The sequence below is a fragment of the Anolis sagrei genome, chromosome 5 (genome assembly GCF_037176765.1).
Source record: "Anolis sagrei isolate rAnoSag1 chromosome 5, rAnoSag1.mat, whole genome shotgun sequence".
NCBI lineage: Eukaryota > Metazoa > Chordata > Lepidosauria > Squamata > Dactyloidae > Anolis > Anolis sagrei.
Window position 1 is genome coordinate 43,817,217 of NC_090025.1, and position 23,749 is coordinate 43,840,965.

Below are 23,749 nucleotides of genomic sequence, written 5' to 3' on the forward strand. Positions count from 1 at the left end.
ACACAAAAACTGTCATCCTCCCCCCCCCCTCCCCGCTAGAAACAGATGTTTCTGCATCTAATATAACATTCACACACAGAAAAACATTCCAGCAGAAAATACTCTTTTCTGGGGGTGAGGGACATGTACAGGTTTTGAACAAAAAAAAGGCTTGAACTGTGAAGATTCTACTCAGTCCAGGGTTCTTTCTAACACTTGAGAGTTTTGTTTTGTTTTTCATTTTTAAATATTCTTTCAATCCCTACTAAGGAGATGAAAGTTCTGTGACTCCATTGTATGTATGCTCCATGTACAAAGGTTGCAGGCAAAGTGTGTAGATAGCTCCTAGAAAGAATGTTGCATGGAATTGGTTGCAGGAGACAACTCCCAGGAGAAATTGCAAGAAATAAACAAAGAAACCTATTCCTCCAGTAAAAAAAGGCTATCAAGTATATAAGAAATTAAAGAAAATAGCTGAAAAATGTATTGGTTAATCTAGCAAGTTGATCAAGGTAGTTCACTGAGTTAACAACATCTGAACTATTGGCCAACTCACTTTTGAGTCCAAAGTAGGAATCAATGTTTTTCATTTTTTAGACTTGTCTCATCTCCCTGATATCTCATTACATACATATATGGATATTGAGCAACCCAGCAACTCTGAAATCCTTAAGAATTCTTATCCCAAGCATTTCAGATAAGGGATACTCAACCTGTACTTAGTCATATCATGAGAAGAGTATAAATACTTCTATTCTTATGGAGTACATTCATGTCTGGAAGAGAAATACTTAATTTTAGGAATACCACATCCTTCCCAGTTCCCAGAAAGTCCAAGGTATATAAGAAGTGTGTACTGCAGATGTGCTTGTATGTGTGTGTGACATCTGTCTATAGACACTGATGATTCTGTGACAAACTAGTCTGAGTAAACAAACTAATTTGTCTGCACATGTTCCAAATTGGGAAACTAGTCAGGTTGTATAATAAAAGCTCCCAAGGGTATCCTACATCATAGTTACCGGTAGCCACAACAGGGCAAAATTCATTTTGAGGTCAAAACTTTTTATTTATTCACACAGACATTCAGATGTATAGGAGGTCTGGGAAAAATTTCCTGGATTCATATTTTTCAGCATGTCCTTTTTGTCGACAACAGCTTGTAAATAGTTGAGACTATCCACACGGAATGGCTGGAAGGCACAAACCATTGTAAGGATTTTACATTTCAAGCAGGCTGCTAATCCCCAGTGGACTATAAAAACTGAATTTATCCTATACAGTTGTTAAAGTCTGGAGGCATTTGTGATATTTTCTTTTGGGGAAAGCTAGGTTTATGAGAGAAGGTGAAACACCTATCATAGAATTGGTAAATTAAATTTAGATTTAGCTCTAGTGACACCGTTTTGGAGCAGATGGACCGAATTGTTGCTAATACATCACTTCTATTGGTACACAGTAACCAATGCTACTTCAATTCTCAGCCTTCAATTAGATTTATTCTCTCATCTAGCATCAGTAATTTTCTAAATTCTACAGCATGGTACCATTAAGAGAAGACTTTTGGAGCAGATGTTTGAGATCTCACAGCTCTCACAGCTGAAGGGAGAGCAAAAGAACTGATAACATCATTTTTCTTTTTCAACCTGATACTGTGTACTGATTACCCCTATCCAGTACCCACCATGCATTGATTTAAAAATATCCTCTACTCAAATGCTTTCATTTTGCCAGTAAATAGGACTGACATTTGTTGTTCATAAATGTATACAGTTTTGACTTCAACTAGCCCAATAAAGTAAGCCTTCAGTGTGATCCTGGATCTCCAGTTTCCATGGGTAACTTTGAGAAGTGTACAAATTCTCCAGCTTGGGAGACTCATCTTCAGACAAGAGGAAAGGGTCAATTTTGGAGCTGGAGCCCCGCATTGTTCAACAGCTCCCTCAGCCAAGCTTAGAAAAAGAGCCTATGGAGCTACCACTCCTCTGTCTGCAGAGCAAGTACAAATAAGCTCCTCTGAGCAGGCAGAGAAAGGCTTAAGTGTCTCAGCTTTAGTAGGCCCCTTCTACGCTGCCATATAATCCAGATTATCAAAACAGATAATCCATTTTATTTGCTGTGAATTAGATTATATGAGTCTACTGCCATATAATCCAGTTCAGAGCTGATAATCTGGACTTTAAATGGCACTGTAGAAAGGGCCAGCTGTAGAACTGTGAAGAGAGAAGGTTCAATTTCACAGATCATCTCGATCAGCAGAGAAATGAGCTAGTAATACACCTGAAAACCTAGCATATAAGGAGCTCAAGTTTGGCACCTTGTTACTGGCAGCAATGTCAGTGTTTGCAGCTGTGGCCTTGCACTTTTGCTTATCTTGGAGTTGAGATCTTTGGACTTATTCTTGGAGTCTGGCTTTTGAATTTTAATTGATCTTGGACTCTAGAACTCTGTTTGGATTTGGATTTTACTTTGGACCTTGGAATATCAGCTTCCCCTATATGTTTCCCTACTGTTGTTGTCTCTCAGTTGGACACTCACTCAAACTGAGATTGTTTGTTAACTTTGCACTTGTAAACAGGGTTGAGGCTCATGACATGTAGCTTCTTCCTTATCTCCCCATCATTGTGGTGTCCGGGGTCATCCTCCACTCTCTTCTATATTCACCTTCTGGCTAGAATCTAGTTGGCTAGGTTCAATGTTCCTTATCTCATCTCCTCAAGTAAGTGAGGAGGAATAATTCCTTTCACCTTGATCTAGGAACAACCCCTTTAGCTAAGAATTCACCCTAAATTTCTAAACAGGAAAATAAGTTCTGGGTTTGTGCATAATGTTTGAATGTCAAGCTATGGTTGGTGTTTAATGTATAACACTTAATGAAACCATCTGGTTTTGGCCTGGGCATTCTGATTGACAACCTGTTTTCAAGAGTATTTACAGGCCAATACAGGGCAGAATCTTTAGCTTAAAAAAGGCCACTTTTCAGCATTTTAAGAAAAGTTTCTCCTTTCTCTTACACATTTCATTGGAAGCTCTCCAGTTTTTGCTCTTTAGGAATATAAAGTACCCAAGGGCAGTAGGAGAATGCATAGATATACTATTGGCAGTGACATTTCAAGGCCATCTTTGTCTTGTCTTCTACTTCACTTTCTACATATACTCTTCTGTCCCAACCAAAACCTAGCCCACTGGCAAATTGAGTAAAACAAAACACTAAAATTTCATGCAGTATTTCTGACTGCTAGACAATGATTGATGCTTTCTTTCTCAACCTTGATCAGCCTGAAGGTTGTGATCAGCTGGGGTTATCTTTCTCGTTATTTCTTCCTCCTTCCCCACTTTCAAAACAGCAAGACTATCAAGACCCAGCTAATGATTAAAACAAAAACTCAGTGGGACAGCAAAATGTTTCTGATTATCATCCAAATTCCTGTGACTTAGTTCTAAACAGGAAGATTCCTAGCAACAAACACAACTGAAAATCATAATAGGTACACAAATTCTGACTTAGTAATTTTGACTGACTTAAAATTGAAGTAGCCCATTTCAAATTGAAACTCCAAGCAGGAATTTGCTGCAGACCCTTCAACATACCTGTTCTTATTAATATTGTTTGTCATCTTTCCCACACTCTTGCTTGGCTGTATTTTTTCCTCTCTGAAATGTTGAAAGTTATGCAAACAGGATCTAAATTAAGACCTAGCACTACTAGTCTCAAAATGTATGGTGCACTGTATTATGTCTGAATCATATTATTAAATTATTATTATTATTATTATTATTATTATTATTATATTTATTTATTTATACCCCCCACTTTATCTACCCAAAGGGGACTCAAAGAAGCTTAACATAAAAACATTGGTATCCAATTTAAAATACTCAAATATACAAACATTAAAATAGAATTAAACACAAGCAGTATTTAAAAATTCAGTTAAAACCCATAAAACATATTCAAAGTTAAAAACCATAGCGTCCCCTGATTAGATCTTAAATACCTTCATCTTTAAATGCCTGTTTGAATAAAAAGGTTTTAACCTGCTGATGGGAAAGAGCCATTCTGACTTCCCTGGGCAGGGAGTTTCAGAGTCGAAGGGAGCTTGAGATGGAGTGGGACTGAGAGAAGGGCCTCTTTTGAAGATCTCAAGGCCTGGACAGCTTTGTACAAGGGTATGTGCTTGGTCAAATAGCCGGGACCTGAACGGTGTAGGGCTTTAAAGGTTATAACCCTCACTTGTACCTGGTATAAGACTGACAGCCAGTGGAGATGCTGCAACAGGAGGTTGTCCGTTCCCTGCAGCCAGCCCCAGAGAGCAACCTGGCTGCACTGTTTGCACTTGCTGAAGTTTCTGAGCACTCTTCAGTGTGCTCGTAGCATGTTACAGTAATCCAGATGGTATGGAGCTAAGGCGTCCACCACTATTGCCTGATCTGTCTTCTCAAGGAATGGGTGCAGTTGGCGCACAAATTTTAATTGTGCCAAGACCCTCCTGGCCACCGCAGTTACCTGGGCCTCCAGGTTCAAAGCTGAGTCCAAGAGGATCTCTAAACTGCAGACTTGTATCTTCAGGGGGTTGTGACCCTATCCAGCACAAGCTGGATCCCTATTACCTGGTCTGCCTTCCAACTTACCAGGATTATCTCTGTCTTGTCTGGATTAAGTTTCTATTTGTTTGCCCACATCCAGTCCATTACTGATGACAAGGCACTAGTTTAGGGTCAGAACAGTTTCCTTGGCATTAGGTGGAAAGGAGTAGTAGAGTTGGGTGTCATCTGCATATAGGTGGCACTGAACTCCAAAACTCCAGATGACCTCTCTCAGTGGTTTCATGTATATGTTGAACAGCATGGAGAACAAAATGGAACCCTGAGGAACCCCACAGGACAATGGCTAGAGGTTCAAGCAGGAATCCCCCAGCACCACCTCCAGGAAGGACTGGAGCCACTATAAACCAGTGCCTCCCAATCCCATTCCAGCAAGACAGCCCAAGATGGTACCATGCTCAATTGTATTGAAAGCTGCTGAGAGATCTAGGAAAACCAACCATGAAACACCTCTACTGTCTAGCTCTATGCATAGGTCATCCACCAAGGCAATCAAAGCTGTCTCTGTGCCATAGCCAGGCCTGAAACCAGATTGAAATGGATCTAGATCATTTGTTTCATCCAGAAATCCTTGGAGTTGGGAAGCTACCACATACTCCAAGACCTTTCTCAGAAAGAAGAGGTTGGATACTGGCTGATATTTGTCTATTATAGAGGAATTCAGGAATGGCTTTTTAAAACATACAACTCACAACTGCCTCCTTTAGGCAAGCTGGAACTTTGCCTTGTTCTAAGGAGGCATTGACCACCTCCTTCACCCACTCTGCCAGTCCCCCTCTGGCCTGTTTAATGAGCCAGGAAGGGCAAGGATCTAGAATACATGTGGTAGTTCTCACCTCTCTAAGGATCCTGCCCACTTCCTCAGGCTGCACAAATTGAAAGATATTCATCAACACTGAACAAGCAGGAGGAAAAGTTACATCCACTGGAACTGTATCAATAGCAGTATCTAAGTCGGAATGGATCTGAGTAACTTTATCTGCAAAGTGCCTAGCGAATTCTTCACAGTGGGCTGCTGAATAGTCAGGGATTTGTCCTTGAGGACCAGTATGTAGTAGCCCTCTGACCACTTGAAACAGCTCAGCTGGATGGTTCTTTCAAATGCAATGGTGTCAGCAAGGAATGATTTCTCTGCTGCCTCCACTTCCATGGAGAAGCCTTTCAAATATGCTCTAGCCCATACTCAGTCAGATTAGCTACAAATTTTCCACCAATGTCACACTAAACTCTTTCTCACTCGCTTTATCACCACCAACTCCTTGGAAAACCAAGGGGCTTATTTGGCTCTGCTCTGTGAGAGGGGACATTCAGGAGCTATTGTGTTGACTACCGTAGACATTTTTCCAGTGTTTATGGATCATTTGTATATGATAGATGTGATAGCCACTCCCTCATCTGTTGAGATACCCCCTTTTTTCTTTTACATTTACTGTTCGAGCCCCAGATGCCTTGATACTGCAAAGGTCTTGCTATCTCTTCAGTACTGACAGGAATAAATAACTCTCCATATACCTAGAAGGTCTCCATACATAGGAAGCTGACATGACAGGAAGAAAGGGTAGCCTTTCATTTAATATGATAGTTTTCTGTTAAAATGAATAGTTATTTCTCCATAGTCATTGATTTTTTATTTACAGTTTCAACAAATATGGCTTGAAAATTTCCCCTCTCTCACCAAAGCTTCCAAAAAGCTCTCTTGACTTTGCCATTTTACTACACCATTGTATATAATAGGAGTTGAGCACCCATGGATTTTGGTAACCATGGAAGGTCCTGGAACCAATGCTTGGCGGATACTAAAGCCCCATTATATTGTAGGTGTCCTTGTATCCATGAGGGACCAGCTATGGGCTCATCCAGACAGGAGCCAAAATGCGGGACCTCCAGCGCTTTTAGCGGAGGCATCCAAACGAAGCCTCCGGTAAAGTGAATTAATTTGAGACCAAGGAGGGAAATCCTGCTTTGTACCAAATTAGATAGCCCATTAGATCCAGGCCTTTCTGAAAGACCCAGTTCTAATGGGCTATGGGCCCTGTGTGGACAGACTCATGGGTAGTCTTGAGACTACTCAGAGTTTCTCTACACACCCATTGCACACCTTTTGGGCTCCTAGAGCTCAAAGAAGCAAGATGGTCCCCACCCCCTTCCCAATGACACCTCCCCTCCCCAACAAAGCCTTAAAAATTAAAGAAAACATGACTAGCCACCATTAGGCCTCTCTGCCTAATGGAATGTACCAATCATGCACCAGGAAGCGGTGGGGGGGGGGGCAAATCACTCCCCCACGCTTCCTGGTGTGTCATTGGTACATTTCAGGAGCCTACAGAGAGGTCTAATGGTGGCCCAGTAAGTTTACCTATATTTTAAAGGCTTTTATAGGCAGGTTTGAGGTGACCCCATTGCAGTGCAATAGTTACCATGCTGCAATGGGGACAAGCCACAGGAAAGTCCATTTTCCTCCCACATTGTGCAGACTTAAACCCTCTCCAAAGCGAGTTTAATGTATGTCTGGAAGCGCCCTAAGGCAACCTCCAGCTACCATGATACCCATGTGACCATGTCCGACATTTAACACCTCATTTACTATTTTGAATCTATATATGGGATTACTTGTGGCTGTTTGTTCATTGGATTCTTCCTTTTTGTGGAATGTTTGATATCAGCTGCTCCTGTTTCTCTGCTGTACAACCACTTTAAGAAAAGGAAGAGATGGGAAAATATGCATTTTTTTCTTCAACAGTACAATTTTTAAACTCTCAAGTTCTTTAAGTTGTGGATATGTAACAGGTGTATTTCGATTCATTGTTCAAACGGAAATGAAGACATTTCTTTCCCAGCCAAACTCAGCTAGTACACCTATTCCTGGACCTGAGAGGGCTATATTGTACCTCTCTACAGCATAAGAGTTAATAGGGCAAGCCAGCTTCACCACTAAGTACACAGAAATTCAAATCCAGACTTTTAAGTAATGGCCTGAATGTATTTATTTTTTAAATTATTATTATTTTCACTCATCAGACTAGGTTATGTCTGTGCTCTGTGTAAACATGCTGATATTGCTTTCACCCTTCTTTTCCTGCCTGAATGAACAGATAATCCTGGCAGCATGTAGCTGCCATGTCAGTGAGATGGTGCAGCATCTCCAGATTTATTTGTAAAAGCTATCCAAGGTGTTGAACCCTATCCTTCAAATAACTTCAGTGCCTTGGATGGTTTCTTTGAAGTTTATACAAAAACCTGAAATGGATTTACCTCCAAATAGATATGGAAGCCACCAGCCCAACTGCCAGATGGTTTCTTTCTTCCTACCCTTAAATTGCAGGGAATTGCCATTGCACTCTTGCTGTGCTTACTTCATTTCCATGCCACTAAATACACTTCAAAGCAGCATGTGCATGAAAAATGCTGCCATTTCCTCTTTTGCTTAGCAACTCTTCACTTACCTCCCAGATGCTATTTAAAAGCTTCCTGTATGTATTGAAATTCATTCAAATGGTATTTGCTCAGTCACATCCCAACTGCAGCTCCTGAATCTCATATCAAACTTCTAGTCACATATATAATTTGCTTAAAAAATGTTTTGCACTTTCCCTTTCGGTGGATGGCTAACTCTAAATCCTATTTAGCTCCCGAAAAGGACTTTGGATATCCTTTCCCTCCTACAACTCAGTAGCATTCATGTGCTTATCTCAACACTGATATTAGTTTAGGAAATGGCTTTAAAGTCCCAAACGAGAGGAGGAAAAAACACCTTTTGGTCCAGATATTTTTTCGCTCTATCGTTTCTTTGCAGAGGATGAATGCTTACCTGGTTCCGCTGAGAAGCACATCATTCATTTCACTGAGTCTGGTATTAAGCTTAGGCTGTATTGCACAAGGATAAGAATTTCAAAGTCTGGCAACACAAACTCCCCTTTACAACTCAACACCATATTTGAGATTGAAGGCTGAAAAACAAGTACACCATGCTACTGCAAGTCTGTAGGTTGTGAAATAATTTCTTTTGCAGATATGTCTTTTCTCCCTCCCTTGGGCACTTCGTTGTGTTAGGAAATATGTACTTCAGCATATATTGTACTTAATTCAGTTTCCAGTGAGAACATAACCAAAGAGTCAATGGTGCCATCCTTCAGATGGAATCAGTTAAGAGATGACACACACAACACATTACATGTCTTTAAACACTTCTGCAAAAGACTAAGCAGACCTCTGGGGTATATTCAGATAAAACAAGAAGAGTGGGAGGGTCACAGCAATGTGGTGACAGGAGCACAAAGGTGAAGTGGTCCAATGCACCCATAGTTGTTTGTGATAGTGCTTATTTTTAGCCCTGCACTAAATCAGTCCATAAGTGGACAGACTGTCATCGTATGTGATATATTGGTAGATGGGCTGGCTTCAGAAGACTGTTTTTACTAGAACTTTCAACCACAGCTTGGCACAAAAGGTGCTTCCTTTGAAATCAAGGATTCAAAACATTGGGGTGGGGTGGTAAGTGTAGACAGTGAAAACCCCACTTTTGAAGCATGTGGACTAGATTATTCAGAAATTTTAATTCACTAAAATAGCTTTTCCAAGATCTCAAATTTTATTTATTTATTTATTTATTTATTGGGAGTATTTCTACCCCGCCTTTCTCCACAATGTGAACTGAAGGTGGCTTACAGCATACCAGCATATAAAATCCATCACACATACATAAATACATAAAAGGGAAAACCATAATAAAACATCAATCAATAAAATCTGTAAGATAAAAGCAATAGCCTTCTTTTCTAGTTATTTCTACGAAATAACTGTCAGTCAAAAATTCTTGTCAATCTGTTCCTGTCAATCTAGTACAAATTACCTGGCTATATATCAGTTCTATTTCCTGTCTATCCCCACCATAAGGGACAAGAACAGATGTTATGTTAATTCCATAGCATGTAGGTGTCCCTGTGCATTTCAGGTACTTGCAGGTAATCATGTAATCCAGGTCAGGATGATAAGAAAAAAGTGTGGGAGTTTTGGTTTCATCTCTTTATATAATGCAGTCCCAGCCCAGGCCTTGGTTGTTTATTCCTTCCATAAAGACCTAAAAACTTCAATGTTCCAATGTTCCTTTGATTAATTATTTTTAATCTGATTTTTAAAACCCTAGGATATGGTCATCATAAATTGGAATTGGTTTGAAGGCACATAACAGGATGTTTCAAAAAGCAGAGATATGATTGTATACTATGAACCTATTGTAAAATATATGTTCCAGTGCTGGCCTGGGTGCATGAAGGACAACTGTCAATTAGTGTCTCTCTACCTACCTGCTCATGTAAAAGGTAATAGCAACACCCATTCAAAAGCTATTTTTGGTCAAAGAAACAGTAGATCCCATTAGCCACTATGCTAATTACATTAGCCCTGTAATTAAAAATTTGGGTATAATGAATCACAAGACCAATGATTTCAAAGTAACCAAAGCAGGTTCTTACAATGCCGTTGCCTCCTTGCAAATGAACTATACCCACAAACACAGGGGAAAAAATGGTTTTCAACCTTCCTAATGCTGCGACCCTTAATACAGTTCCTCATGTTGTGATGACCTCCAACCATAAAATTATTTCCATTGCCATTTCATAACTGTAATTTTGCTACTGTTATGAATCATAATGTAAATATATGATATGCAGGGTATATTCTCATTCACTGGACCAAATTATGCCCAAATACCCAATATGCCCAAATTTGAATACTGGTGGGGTTGGGAAGGGGGTTGATTTTGTCATTTGGAGTTGTAGTTGCTGGAATTTATAGTTCACCTACAATCAAAGAGCATTCTGAACTCCACCGACGATGGAATTGATCCAAATTTGGCACACAGAACTCCCATGACCAACAAAAAAATACTGGAAAGGTTTGGTGGTCACTGACCTTGAATTTTAGTGTTGTAGTTCACCTACATCCAGAGAACACTGTTGACTGACACAATGATGGATCTGGACCAAACTTGGCACAAATACTCAGTATGCCCAAATGTGAACACTGGTGGAGTTTGGAGAAAATAGACCTTGACATTTGGGAGTTGTAGTTGTTGGAATTTATAGTTCACCTCCAATCAAAGAGCATTCTGAACCCCACCAATGTTAGAATTGGGCCAAATTTCACACACAGAAACCAACAGAAAATACAATGTTTTCTGATGGTCTTTCAGGACCCCTCTGACACCCACCCTCCAGGTGGGTCCTGACCTCCAGGTTGAGAAACACTGACCTAGACTGTATAGAGATTTATACATCTTTTATAGATTTATACTTCTTGATATGGACATAATAATCCATTCTCGACACACCACAACCTATTAGCCATGCTGATATTTTTCTAACCAGTTGATTATTCTACATTTAAGTCTATTCAATCCAATCACTGCTCATTTTTACCAAAGGTTCCTTTGTACTGAGAATATATATATACTATATATATCCGATAGCACTCTAGAAGAGTATATAATTGAGACAGTAACTCTTCTTCACCCCAGGGGAGATCATTAATGTTGATACATTTATAGTAATTAATGGTGTGTAGCTGCTGGAAAGAATAGCCAGCACTATTTTTTTAATTCTTGACTACTGTTTTATCTTAGGTCAGCCTCATTTCTAGTCAATGGACATGTATTTGCATAATTTATGAGGTACAGCATGCATTAAAATATCCGAACATATGCAATTGTGCATGCAGTAGGTGTTTTTTTAAAATAAAAAATAAACCAGGTGTCATAAGATTAGTGTGAAAATAGGGCTCTTCTAAGCATTTATATTATTTACAAAGCATTCGATGTAGAGTCGATGTAGCGAATTAATGAATTTATCCATTGTAAGCACTATATGAAGAACCATTCAAATTGCACTTGGAAGTTGCAAATTACTTTTGCAAAGCTCTATTTGCTGTCAGAGATGAAGGACAAGATGCAGTTCCCTTCTAAAGCACAGGAGATGGGTGGCCTGGTAGTTGAAATATATTTCAGCACTTGTATTGGAGCCCCCTTGTGCAGGCAGGACTGAAGACTCACAGGCCGAAGGTTCGAATCCAGTGAGAGCACAGATGAGCTCCCTGTCAGCTCCAGCTCCCCATGCGGGACATGAGAGAAGCCTCCCACAAGGATGGTAAAACATCAAAACATCTGGGCATACCCTGGGCAATGTCCTTGTAGACGGCCAATTCTCACACACCAGAAGCGACTTGAACTTTCCCAAGTCACTCCTGACATGAAAAAAGCACTTGTATTGGAATAATATAGTAATATTTTTTACACCTTATGTAGCAGGCTACTTGACCATCAAGGGAAAATGATGTAAAACACTTCTGCCCTCCAACAGCGAAGAGAACTGGAGAGATCAGAAAGAATAATCAGTTTGCCTTGCCAAACCACCCTCCCAAATTGTCTGCTGCCTAAAATGATCACCATACTTTCCATTGGCAGGGATAGACTTGAGCTTCAATGGGAAGTATTTGACATTTCATCTAGGTAAGGTATTTTGCCCTCATTAGTAATATGGTTAATATTGCTCATATTTATTTCCTTTTATTTTGGAGAGAATGCATTTTCCGAGCCTACAAACAAAAAGGAATTCTAGGCTTTAAGGGAGTTGACAATTCTTTATTATAAGAATGAAACAGTATAACAAGATGTTAGATCAGTTATTGAAACTAACATTTGGATAAGGTTTCATTTGATCTGATTCTGAATCATAACATATATTATTGTGAGTAGGGTGGGGAAACCCATAGAAATTAGTATCCCTTCATTTTGGGGTTGTTTTTAAAAAACGTTTTATACACTTTGTGATAAGAATATTGAATGTCAGACACAAATGGTGTCAGGTGCTCATATGTAGGAAAACATGCTTGCCATGGGAGTACAAAAATAAAAATTTATTTGTTAAATTACACATAAATATAAGGTACAAATGTATTTTTAAAATACAGTTAAAGGTAATCACACTTGCATTGTGTACATATGAAAATACAGTATTTTAATATTCAACATACACAGACACATTTATGATAAATGTAACTAATTGGCAATGCCAGTTCTTTTCATTCTGGGTTCCCATCCCGCAGTTTTCCATAAATATGGAAAAAAATACACTGTGAAACCAAACACTTTAGTTTTGCCGGACATCTTGTAGTAGCTTGTTGATTTCTGCCACCAGCTCACTAGCATCCATTAGTTCATGTTTACCATCACTGAGGTGGTTAAGGACATTGTCAAAGTCATCTTCTTCATAGTTCTCTGGGATTTCCTCCATGGCAGGAAGCCATTTTGAAGATGGCTGGGCACCTGAATGAGTCCCCAAAGGAAGCCCAGCGCTGTTCACAGGGTTTTGGAAGTGTGTACTGGCTGCCCATGCAGCCACCCCTTGTGGATAGCTGACAGTCTTGGCAGGCAAGGGTCCTTTCCTACGCTCAAGTGAGCTGGTGGGATCCATTTCGTTGCATTCAGTGTAGGCATCTAATGAAGGAGGCAACAGACGCTGGAAAACATTATTCATTTCAGAAAGTAGAGATGAGGTACACACGTCACCAGATTCTTCCTCATTCTGACTATCTTTACCAAAAGTTGAAAAGCTCTTCTTTTTTTCAGATGATTCAACAGCTTGAGAGTCCTCTTCCAGTGCCTGCTGCTGCTGTGGTTGGGTTTGCTGTGGCTGAAATTCTTCTCCAGGAATAAACATATTACTTCTATAATCAGAAGATGGAGAAGGTAGAGGTGGCATCCAGCATTGGTCAGAATGCCCTAGGACTCTGCATTCTTCTGTGCATAATCTCATTGCTGTAAGCAAAATAAACACAATAAGTCAATATAATGTTTGGACACAATTCAATGTGTTGTTATCAGTCTGAAATCCTATAAATCAGAGGTGAGCAACTTCACACAGTTGACTCTCTGGATCCCATCAGAGTCTGCTTTCTGCTGCAGGTCCCAGCAAAACATTGTGAAAATGGTGATAACCATCAAAAAATCATCCAACATATTGCCCACATCAGGAACATATCTGTGTTGCAGGGAGTTGTGCTGTGATTAAATCAGTTGCCACAACATTTTGGCATGGCAGCAAAAACCTTGTTGGTGATGTAACCTCTAGTGTAGTAGTTTTAAATCTGTGGGTCCCCAGATGTTTTGGCCTTCAATTCCCAGAAATCCTAACAACTGGTAAACTGGCTGGGATTTCTGGGAGTTGTACGCCAAAAAACCTGGGGACCCACAGGTTGAGAGCCACTGCCCTAGTGGCTCCAAATGTATTCACAACTTAGGGAGCCAGTATCTTAACTCGCAGTGGTTCTCAACCTTTTGGTCATCCAGGTGTTTTAGACTTCAACTCCCAGAAGTCCCTGCCAGCTTACCAGCTGTTAGGAATTGTGGGAGCTGAAGCTCAAAATACTTGAAAGACCAAAGGTAGGGCACTGGACTATGAGGAGGATTCTAAAATCTTCAAATGTATGATATAGTGTTTCTCTTCACATGTCATTAGAATAATACTCCCACCAATTTTGAATACTGGCTGTGATTACTAGGATTGATGGGAATTACAGTCAGCTAGGATTGCACTTTGCCCATGGCTGCTCAAAATAGTCTGATCAATACTTATTTTCAACTGTGCTGGGCGTGGTTGGAACATAACATTTCCTGCCCAAAAAATAAAGTTGGCAAATGCGGGTAAAACCTCCTCCATCACAGTTGAGAATGGTTGTTTCTTCACCCTTAAGAAATGGATACACCCATTTAGATAATTATGATGGTATCTTCTGAGGAAGTATTTTATGCACAGCCCTCCCTGCCCGCAATATAAGGAACAGATATAAAATCTTGAACTTCTTCAACTAGAGCAATTTGTCTTTGAGTATCACTGCTCAGTTGACTTGCTGAACTTTTCTCAAGTCTTTAAGAACAGATAAAAAGAGTTATTTTTCTGAATACCTTTATTTGTTTTCTTTGGCAGCTGAACATTTAATTAGATATTTGCTGTCTGAAATGTTTGTTTTATTTTCACACTATAAGTTGTTACAAAATTCCAAAACTGTAATTTGTTTTGAAGGCATTTTATCTGAAGGGAAACTGCTCTGAGAGATACACTGGGAACAGGGTGTAAATTTGCAAAGGAAACAAACATTTCATGAGAAATACCTATGAAATGTTAAAGATTAATGTTTCCAAAGCAAAATTCTTTACCAGTTTAGTCAACTGGTTATGCAGAGTGATGAAGAGATATACCCAAGCTATTTATGTTATAAAAAAGGCACTATGTCATTAGCAAGATGTTTGCATTTCACATTTTAGTTAGCTTTACAAAGATGGCTAACTTTGTATGATCCATGCACCCTCAGGCTAATTCAGACCTCCATGTGTGCTGTCAGATTTTACACATCCAATTTCATTCTTTTGACATTTGAAAATTCTTATAACAGTTTCCACTTTCGTATATTGTTTTTGGAAGAAGCTGAGACAGTGAAGGTCAAATTACTAATGACTTATTGGTGACCTTCAAAAAGCCTTTGTGTATAGTGAACTGGGGTGTTTTAAAATGTTAGCTAAAATGACCTGCAAAATATCTAGGATTGATATTTTGCAGCTAAGAAAAACTGTAGCACAAGATGACAAAAACTATCTGCTTTTTGAAAATCCCTTTTGCCTGCATTGATTTGATCAATCTATATTTGAGTGGTCAAGAACAAAAAATGAGGATTTTGGCATCCTTCCTATCGTTAGTCTCACTACTATTTTCTTGTTCATTGTATAGCTGTATGAGCATGTATGGAACATCTGTTTGGGAAAATGCCAACATTGTTCTTAAAATATGGAGGGAAATCACATCAACAGCCATTGTAGCTGATTGAAAAATTGCAAAGAAAAAGAGAAATTGGCATTTGAAAAATTAAAAACATAGTATAATCTGGCCACCTTGTATTGTATGTTCTTATAGTAGATTTAAGTTAGCCCTCTCCACTGGAAGAATACATTTAACTCCGAGGAACTGGAAAAGACACACAAGTCAGATTCCTTAATGCTACTCTTGTTATTTTACAGTGTTTTAATTGGAAATACTTCAGAAAGAAATGTCCTTTCATAATTAATAATTAGTAAAACCCATTGAAAGTTGTGAAAGTTGCACAACTATTCTCCTTGAGATCAGAATTTGTCTCACACCAGGTCTGTCTCCTTATTTATCTAGCCCAATTGGTCTACTGCTGAACTATGGCTCTTCTCCATAGGACTCGAACCATTGGACCTCTAACCAGGGCCCCATTAACACTGCCATATAATGCAGTTTCGTAATGCAGTTTAACTTCATTGAAGTGCATTATATAGCATGTAAAGGTAAAGGATTCCCCTGGCATTAAGTCTTGTCATGTCTGACTCTGGGGGGTGCTGCTCATTTCTAAGCTGAAGAGCCGGCATTGTCCATAGACACCTCCAAGGTCATGTGGCCAGCATGACTGCATGGAGCACCATTACCTTCCTGCAGAAATGGTACCTACTGATGTCCTCACATTTGCATTTTTTCAAACTGCTAAGTTCGCAGAAGCTGGGGCTAACAGTGGGACCTCACCCCACTCCTTGGATTCGAACCATCAACCTTTAACCACCAAGGGGGCCCATATGGCAACACCAGGGGCCCATACGGCAGTGTAGACTCATATAATGTGGTTCAATGCAGTGAAACTACATTATATGTCAGTGTAAATGGGGCTTCAGAGTTACCTGTTACAGGTATGCTTCCTTAATCTTTTCCCTACACTATGAGGTTTACTTCTTAGCAAGAATGAATAAAATTCTAATATAAGATAAATAGTCCATCTGGTTGCAACACAGTGGAAAACCTGGATGTGGAAGTACAACTGGACCAAAAGGACAGAAGCATTGCCAAGGTAAGGTTTAGAGTTTTAAAATATTACTATTCAAATGCTGTAACAAATAAACAGGACTAATGTAAGTATGGTTGTCCTCATTTTACTAACTGCAATAGCTTGATACATACTTGGCTTAAATATGAATTTATCACCTTATAAATGCAGACCTTCCATTTATATGTGGATGAGGAATTTGTGACTCTGCAGTGACTATGGACGATGGGAGTTGAAGTCTAACAACACCTGGAGTGCCACAAGTGGCTCCCCTCCCAGCTTTGGAAAATATGCCATGTTTCTGGGATGAGCAACTCAGGCCTCACAGGTCAAAAGCAGTCATGGAAATTATTTATGCAGCCACCTCACACAGATAGCTTTTTAAAACATTCCAAAAACTCACCACCAACATTTAGTATGAAATTGGGAAAATCTAATTTAAAATGTTTGTTTTCATAGCATGTTTTGCTTTGCTGTCTAGAGTGGAAACCACATCTGTTTTGGTAGGGAAAATAATAGCTCCCATGCTAAGAGAAAGGTGATACATGTTTAAAAAACGGCACAGTTGCTAAAAGAAAGCTACAGTTGTGCCCGTACATTGGGAAATCTGACTTGGCCACCGTGGTCCGTGCTCTTGTTACATCAAGGATAGACTACTGCAACACACTATGTGGGGTTTCCTTTGAAGGTTGTTCAGAAGCTTCAAGTGGTCCAACGGGCGGCAGCAAGATTTCTAACTTGAGCAGCGTTCAGGGAGCATACAACTCCCTTGTTACACAACCTCCACTGGCTGCCAGTCTGCTACCAAGCACAATTCAAAGTGCTGGCTTTAGCCTATAAAGCCCTAAATGCTTTTGGGCTAGTTTACCTATCTGAACATATCTCCTTCTATGATCCACCTCGAAGATTAAGATCTGGGGAGGCCCTGATATCAATCCCACCTTCCTCACAATTGTGACTGGTGGGGACGTTATTGTCTTCCTATTATCTTTTGGTTTTCACATGTATAAAGGCATTGAATTTTGCCTTTATAATGTTGGAAATCGCTTTGAGTTCCCTTAGGAGGAGAAAATGGTATATAAATGTAGTAAATAAAATAAATAATATAAATTAAATAAACAAAAAACTAGCTCACAAGCAGAGTTGCCCTCTTTTGCCATCTCCCAATACAAAACATCTAAAATGAGATTAGCGTAACATCTATGGATTTCACATAACTGCATATATCAAGTTGCCATTAACTCTGTTTGTAAAATTTGCTCCAGCTGTTTTGAAGACTAAGAATTTTAAAAGCCAACTCATAGAAGTGTCAAGTGTTACAAGGAATGGTATATGTGGCATTTAAACTTTGAACAAGTTTGAAGCACTTGGAGTAAGTTTGCAATTGTGCACCGCTTTTGAGGAGTGAGGATACTGGAAGAGTATAGATGTTTAGTCGAAAAGAGGAGAAGGAGAAAAGAAAGCTGCACATGTTCTTCCCAGTGAGAACTTGCCTCACTGTGATTGTCAGAGACCACTGCAAATAAACTATTCAACTTTCATTACATTCTTACCTGCAGGAATTCTCCCATCTGTGAGGAAAAGGTCACTGAATCCTTCTCCAAGAAGTCTGTCAATTGGAGAATCTCTCCCCAAATCATAATCACTGTCTCCTGCTTCACTGTCACCCCGGCCGCTGTCTTTCAAGCTGAACTTATCCATATCTTGAAGGGCATACCTGTGATAAAACAGAAGTGACATCTGGGTTAGATTAGGCCTTATTGGCTCATGTGTAGACTGCTGCTTTCCTTAGGTAAAACTCCTTTCAACATTGATCTGACTAAAACCCTCACCTGTAGCTTCTAGAATATTTGTTTCCTCGAAAACTTGGCCTTGGCTGATACTGGCCTTGATGAAGCATTGAAAGAAGTTGAGAAACCTGTGGAAAAAAAATACACATGAAGATAAGATTCTAGGGGAAAAATATGAATTAGTCATGTCTTGTTTTAACTGTAGCTGCTCCCCCATAACCTCCCTCTGTGTGTGTGTGTGTGTGTGTGTTGTAACAAGCATAACATAGGAAAAGTACAAGATGATAGAAAACATTTACTAGTATATCACCAATATAGCTCTGCCCTGTCTCTTAGACCTCATCACACTAGAGAATGAATCCACTTTAAATCTGGTTGCTGCCTCCTACAGAATTCTGGGGTTTGTAGTTTAAGGAGGAGCCTTTAACTGCCTCACTAAACTACAAACCCAGGAGCCAGAAACCGTATTTAAAGTGGATTCATTCCCTAGTGTGATGAAGTAGTTTTACTATTGGGCTCCATAATAAGTAAAGGTCTTTAGTCTGATCCTCAGACAAGCTAAAGTATTTGGATAGGAATTAGAACTACTAAAGTATGTGTAACTACAAAATCAGTCCACACTGAAGAGTTCTGAGCTATGACTCAGGCCTTAAAACACATTCATTAACGAATTTGCATGCACAGTTGTTGCAAGCTGTTAGAGCAGCTGTAGTTAAAATTACACCAGTGTTGGTAATGAACTCCCTCTCATTGTTTTGTGCCATTTGGGTATGTAAATATGTTATGAAATGTGTCAAAATGCAGACCCAAAAAAGCCTATCTTACTCGTGCATGCTGGAGGCATTTGTGGGAAAGGTTCCAAGAATGAAATAAGGATATTTGATTTAACAACAATAATAATTTTGTAATATTGCCAGCCACTTTCAGGGTCTGATTGATACTGAAGAGTATCCATAATGGTAATGAAGAAGTCATGTGTGACTTTCATGATTCAATCACAGAGAGAAAGAAAAAGAGAGAAGCTTATATGGGATATTTCACATTTCCTATACCAAAATAACTTCATTATGTTGTTGTGAGTTTTACAGGCTGTATGACCATGTCCAGAAGCATTCTTTCTGGATGTTTTGCATATATCTATGGCAGGCATCCTCAGAGGATGCCTGGTGGAATTCCAACAAAGGATTCCCCCAAGCAGTAAGAAGCCAGGCTTTGAAACTGCTAGTCGATTCAATGCTAACCAAGATGGCCAATTGCATCATGCACACTCGTCCCAAGCAGTCAAGAGTTCTTTCTCCCATCCTGGACATTCCACAGATATATAAACCCCATTTTTCTAGTTTCCAACAGACCTCACAACCTCTGAGGATGCTTGCTATAGATACAGGGAAAATGTCAGAAAATAATGCTTCTGGATCATGGCAATAGAGCCCAGAAGACTCACAATAATCCAGTGATTCCAGTCATGAAAGCCTTCAACAATACATAACTGCATAATGAAGACTGCAAACCAAATGCACATCTTATTTTGCTTAATGTACAAGATATGTATAGGCACAGGTAAGCTCTAGACAACTGTAGTTTTTAACTAGGTAGGCATGTATATTTATACACAGAGAGACAGACAACACAAAGTACAATTATAATTAGTAAAGATGATAGTGTGTTCCAAATCAATTAATGTGCGGAATGGCCATGGGATGTTCATGCATATGGAGATGGGTTCTGGCCCATGCATTGCTCTATGTGGCCTTACCTCAACAGCAGGTGTAGCATGAGTGAGCTCAAGAGAGAAATTCTCTGGCACGTGATTTGATGAGATGGTCACCAGGCTATTTAGAGACTGGTGGCTGTGATGGCTTTGGCAGCTGCTCATCTGCCCTCTTTCTAGTGTTGGAGATGATGAAGGTGAAGCTTTGTGATGAGACCTGATTGGCAAAGTACCATTTACCGTAGGCACTAGTGTGATGTCCCCCTTATGGATCTGTCTGGATGGCCTTTTGGGATGATGCTGATACGTGGACTCCGCAACACGGCAGTTGTATGACCTGGTGTCCTTTTTCTCCCGATTGCACCTTGTAGCAAAAACAACCATGATAACTAGCAAAATTGCACATATTACTCCTAAGGATATAATTACAATCCAGGAAAAGTCTAAGGAAGGTTGGCTATAGGTGGCTTCTGTAGTTGAAGGCAAGTAGACATTTTTAACAACACTGCATTTCAGAAGTGCTTTGGTACTGAGCTGAGGACTTCCTTTGTCCTGAACCACCACTGAAAGTTCCCATTCTGTTGACTTGGCAGATTCAATGCTACCATTGAGATAGATGTCACATGTTTGTGGGTCCATTATGAAGAAGCTAGCTTCACTACTGCTTGCTAAAGAACAGCTCAGCTCGGAGTTCATACCTGAGTCTCGATCTATGGCTCTTATCCTAGTGACACGGTAGTTATTTTCAGCATCTTTGGGGATTGAGAGTTCGGCTGTATTGTTGTGCAGTACTGGACTCACAATCACAGGGGCGTTGTCATTTTCATCAATGATAGTCAACACAACTGTTGTATTGCTGGCAAGCTGTTGAGTCCCTCCATCTCTAGCTTGAACCACAAAGGCAATCTGGTTGACTTCTTCATGGTCAAAGGTCCTTAGTGCATAGATGGCTCCATTGGAGGGATCAATTGTCACATAGGTCGTTATGGAGCTGCCCAAAATAAAGCTCTCCAAGATGGTGTAGGTCACTTGCCCATTGTCCCCCAGATCTGGGTCTGTTGCTGTCACAGAGGTGATGTATGCCCCTGGAGAGTTGTTTTCCAAAATCACAATTTCGTATCGGTTGGTCTGGAACTGGGGCGGGTTGTCGTTTTCGTCAACAACCTGGACCGTAAAGTGTTTCACTGCGGAGAGGCTCGGCGTCCCCTTATCTTCTGCGACGACCGTCAGGCTGTACTCGGACCTCTTCTCCCGATCCAGAGTGGTGTTTGTTAAGATGAAATAATTATTCTCATAAGTCTTTTGGAGCTTAAAGTGGCCATGGCCGTGAAGTTTGCACACCACCTCTCCGTTAGGGCCGGAATCCTTGTCTTGCACCCGAACTAGAGCAACAAAAGTCTCTGCAGAGGCCTTTTCGGAGATATAAGCAATCTCCTCTTTCCCTGGAGACATCAGGTTCAAATTGATTTCAGGCTTGTTGTCATTCACGTCCACCACTTTAATGATGATCTTGCAGTGCGCAGGGATGGAATTGGGACCCAAATCCTGGGCCTGGGCGTCAATCTCATAGGATTTGGTGGCCTCATAGTCCACGGGTTTCAGGAGGGTGAGCTGCCCAGTTTCAGGGTCCATCTTGAAAGTGTCTAGGATCTTGGGTGACACGTGGCTGCTGAAGGAGTAGACCACTTTGCCATTGTTGCCCTCATCCGGGTCGGTGGCGTTGAGGTCAATGAGTAAAGTCCCCACGCGGGAGTTTTCCGGGAGCTGGATGACATAGGTCTGCTGCTGGAAGACGGGGCTGTTGTCGTTGGAGTCGGAGATGCTGATCTTGAGGAGGGAGGACCCGCTGCGCTGCGGGACGCCGTTGTCGGAAGCCGTGAGCTGGAGCTCGTAGCTGGATCTCAGCTCCCGGTCCAGCTCCTTGGCGACGATCAGCTCGGCGTACTTGGCCCCGTCGGTCCTGGTTCGGACCTCGAGGGTGAAGAAGTCGTTAGCAGAGAGGGAATAGGTATCGAGGGAGTTGTCGCCCACGTCGGGGTCGAAGGCGCTGTCCAGAGGGATGCGAGTCCCCACCGCGGCGCTTTCGGAGATCTCTAGCGGGATCAACGCGCGGGAAAACTGGGGCGCGTTGTCGTTGATGTCCAGCACCTCGACCTCCACGTGGAAGAGCTGGAGGTGCTCGGTGGGGAGGGTGATGACGTCGAACTCGATGGAGCAGTTGAGGTTCTTCTGGCAGAGCTGCTCGCGGTCCACCTTGGCGCCCACGGAGATCTCGCCGTTGTCCTCGCGCACGGCCAGCAAAGGCGCGCTGCCCCGCTGCATGGCTCGGAAGCGGACCGCCGACGGGTTGGGCAAGCGGTAGAGCACGTCGGCGACGTCCTCCGAGAGCCGGGCGATGACCGAGCCCACCCGCTGCTCCTCGTAGATGCGGTACTTCAGCGTCTTGCCCGCCGCGCCGAGGGGCCACCCGCAGCAGCAGCAGGCCAGCAGGCAGCCCGCCGCCAGCGCCCAGGGCCGCCAAGAGGGCATCCTGCCCCGCCTCCCTGCCCCGCGCAAGTTCCCCCGAGGGCGCCCTTCTCCTCCAGGCCAGCCAAGACCCAGCCGCGCCTCGGATCGAACTCGGGGAAAGTTGCGCGCATACGTTCAGCTCGGCATCCTTTGGGTGGTGATGCTGCTGCTTCGGCTCCTCCTCGGAACACAAGAGTCGCCGCCTCCGCCTCCTCTCCTTCTTCCTTCCCTGTATCAGCCGGAGAGACGGAGCGAGCGCCTCTTCCCTTTCCGAGTGGCAAGCTCGCCTCTCCCCTCGCCTTCCCTTCTTTTCCTCGCCGCCGACTGAACGCCCGGCCTCGCTGCCGCCCGTCTAAGAATCAGAAGGAACTTCGCTCCAACTCAGACAAAAGCTTTCGCCCGGCTGCACGGGCTTCTCGCGCTTCCAGCCAATCAGCGCGCTTCCAAATCAAAAGGACGGTGAAGTCACACACGCCCCCAAAGAGAGAGAGGAGGAGAGGGGGGGGGAGAGAAAGAGAGAGAGAGAGAGAGAGACGGAGGAAGGAGGAGGAGGAAGAGGGAGCCCTTTCTCCCCCGGGCCCCGCCCCCTTTTTTCCTTCGTTCCCTCTCTCCACACACACAATTTAGTGAAGGGCTACTTTAAATCAACTTCTCTTTCAGCACGAGTTCAGCCAGCCAGGGTGGGCGCCTGTCTGTGATTGTAATGACTGCACGCTCAGAAATGCGCCAACCAAACCAAAACCTTGGGAGGAAGTTCGCCTACTTCGATGTATTGTCCAAGGCTTTCTTTCCTGGCCGGAATCACTGGCTACCTCATCACACTACTAGAGCAGTGGTTCTCAACCTTCCCCTTCATGCAGCTCCTCATGTTGTGGTGACCCCCCCCCTCCCCCACCATAACATTATTTTCGTGGCTACTTCATAACTGTCAATCTGCTACTGTGATGATATGCAGGAGGTATTTTCATTCACTGGGCCAAATTTGGCACAAATACCAAATACGCCCAAATTTGAATACTGGTGAGGTTGGGGGGGGGGGTTATTTTGTCATTTGTATTTGCTTGGATTTATAGTTCACCTTGAGGGAAGGATATTAGAGGCAAAGATGAAGTACTTTGATCACATAATGAGAAGTCAGGAAAGCTTAGAGAAGACAATGATGCTGGGGAAAATGGAAGGCAAAAGGAAGAGGGGCCGACCAAGGGCAAGATGGATGGATGGATGGTATCCTTGAAGTGACTGGGTTGACACTGAAGGAGCTGGGGGTGGTGACGGC

General features: G+C 41.8%; 1 protein-coding gene across 1 annotated transcript; it reads right to left on the reverse strand.

The window, feature by feature from the left end:
* Positions 1 to 12,477: 12,477 nt before the first annotated feature.
* On the reverse strand, positions 12,478 to 22,898 carry PCDH18 (protocadherin 18). The gene is made up of 4 exons (XM_060778935.2): positions 20,011 to 22,898; positions 18,297 to 18,382; positions 18,018 to 18,181; positions 12,478 to 13,393 (listed from the first exon to the last, which is right to left on the reverse strand). The coding sequence occupies exons 1-4, from the start codon at positions 22,492 to 22,494 to the stop codon at positions 12,726 to 12,728; spliced, it is 3,402 nt and encodes a 1,133-aa protein (XP_060634918.2). The 5' UTR covers positions 22,495 to 22,898; the 3' UTR covers positions 12,478 to 12,725.
* Positions 22,899 to 23,749: the final 851 nt, after the last annotated feature.

What these genes read in the sequence shown, in the direction of transcription:
- PCDH18 (XM_060778935.2), bottom strand. Translation starts at nt 22,494, where the DNA reads ATGCCCTCTTGGCGGCCCTGGGCGCTGGCGGCGGGCTGCCTGCTGGCC. An exon ending in AAATATTCTAGAAGCTACAG is followed by an intron (nt 18,182 to 18,296) that starts GTGAGGGTTTTA and finishes GTTTTATCACAG; the next exon opens with GTATGCCCTTCAAGATATGG. An exon ending in AGATGGGAGAATTCCTGCAG is followed by an intron (nt 13,394 to 18,017) that starts GTAAGAATGTAA and finishes TTTTGCTTACAG; the next exon opens with CAATGAGATTATGCACAGAA.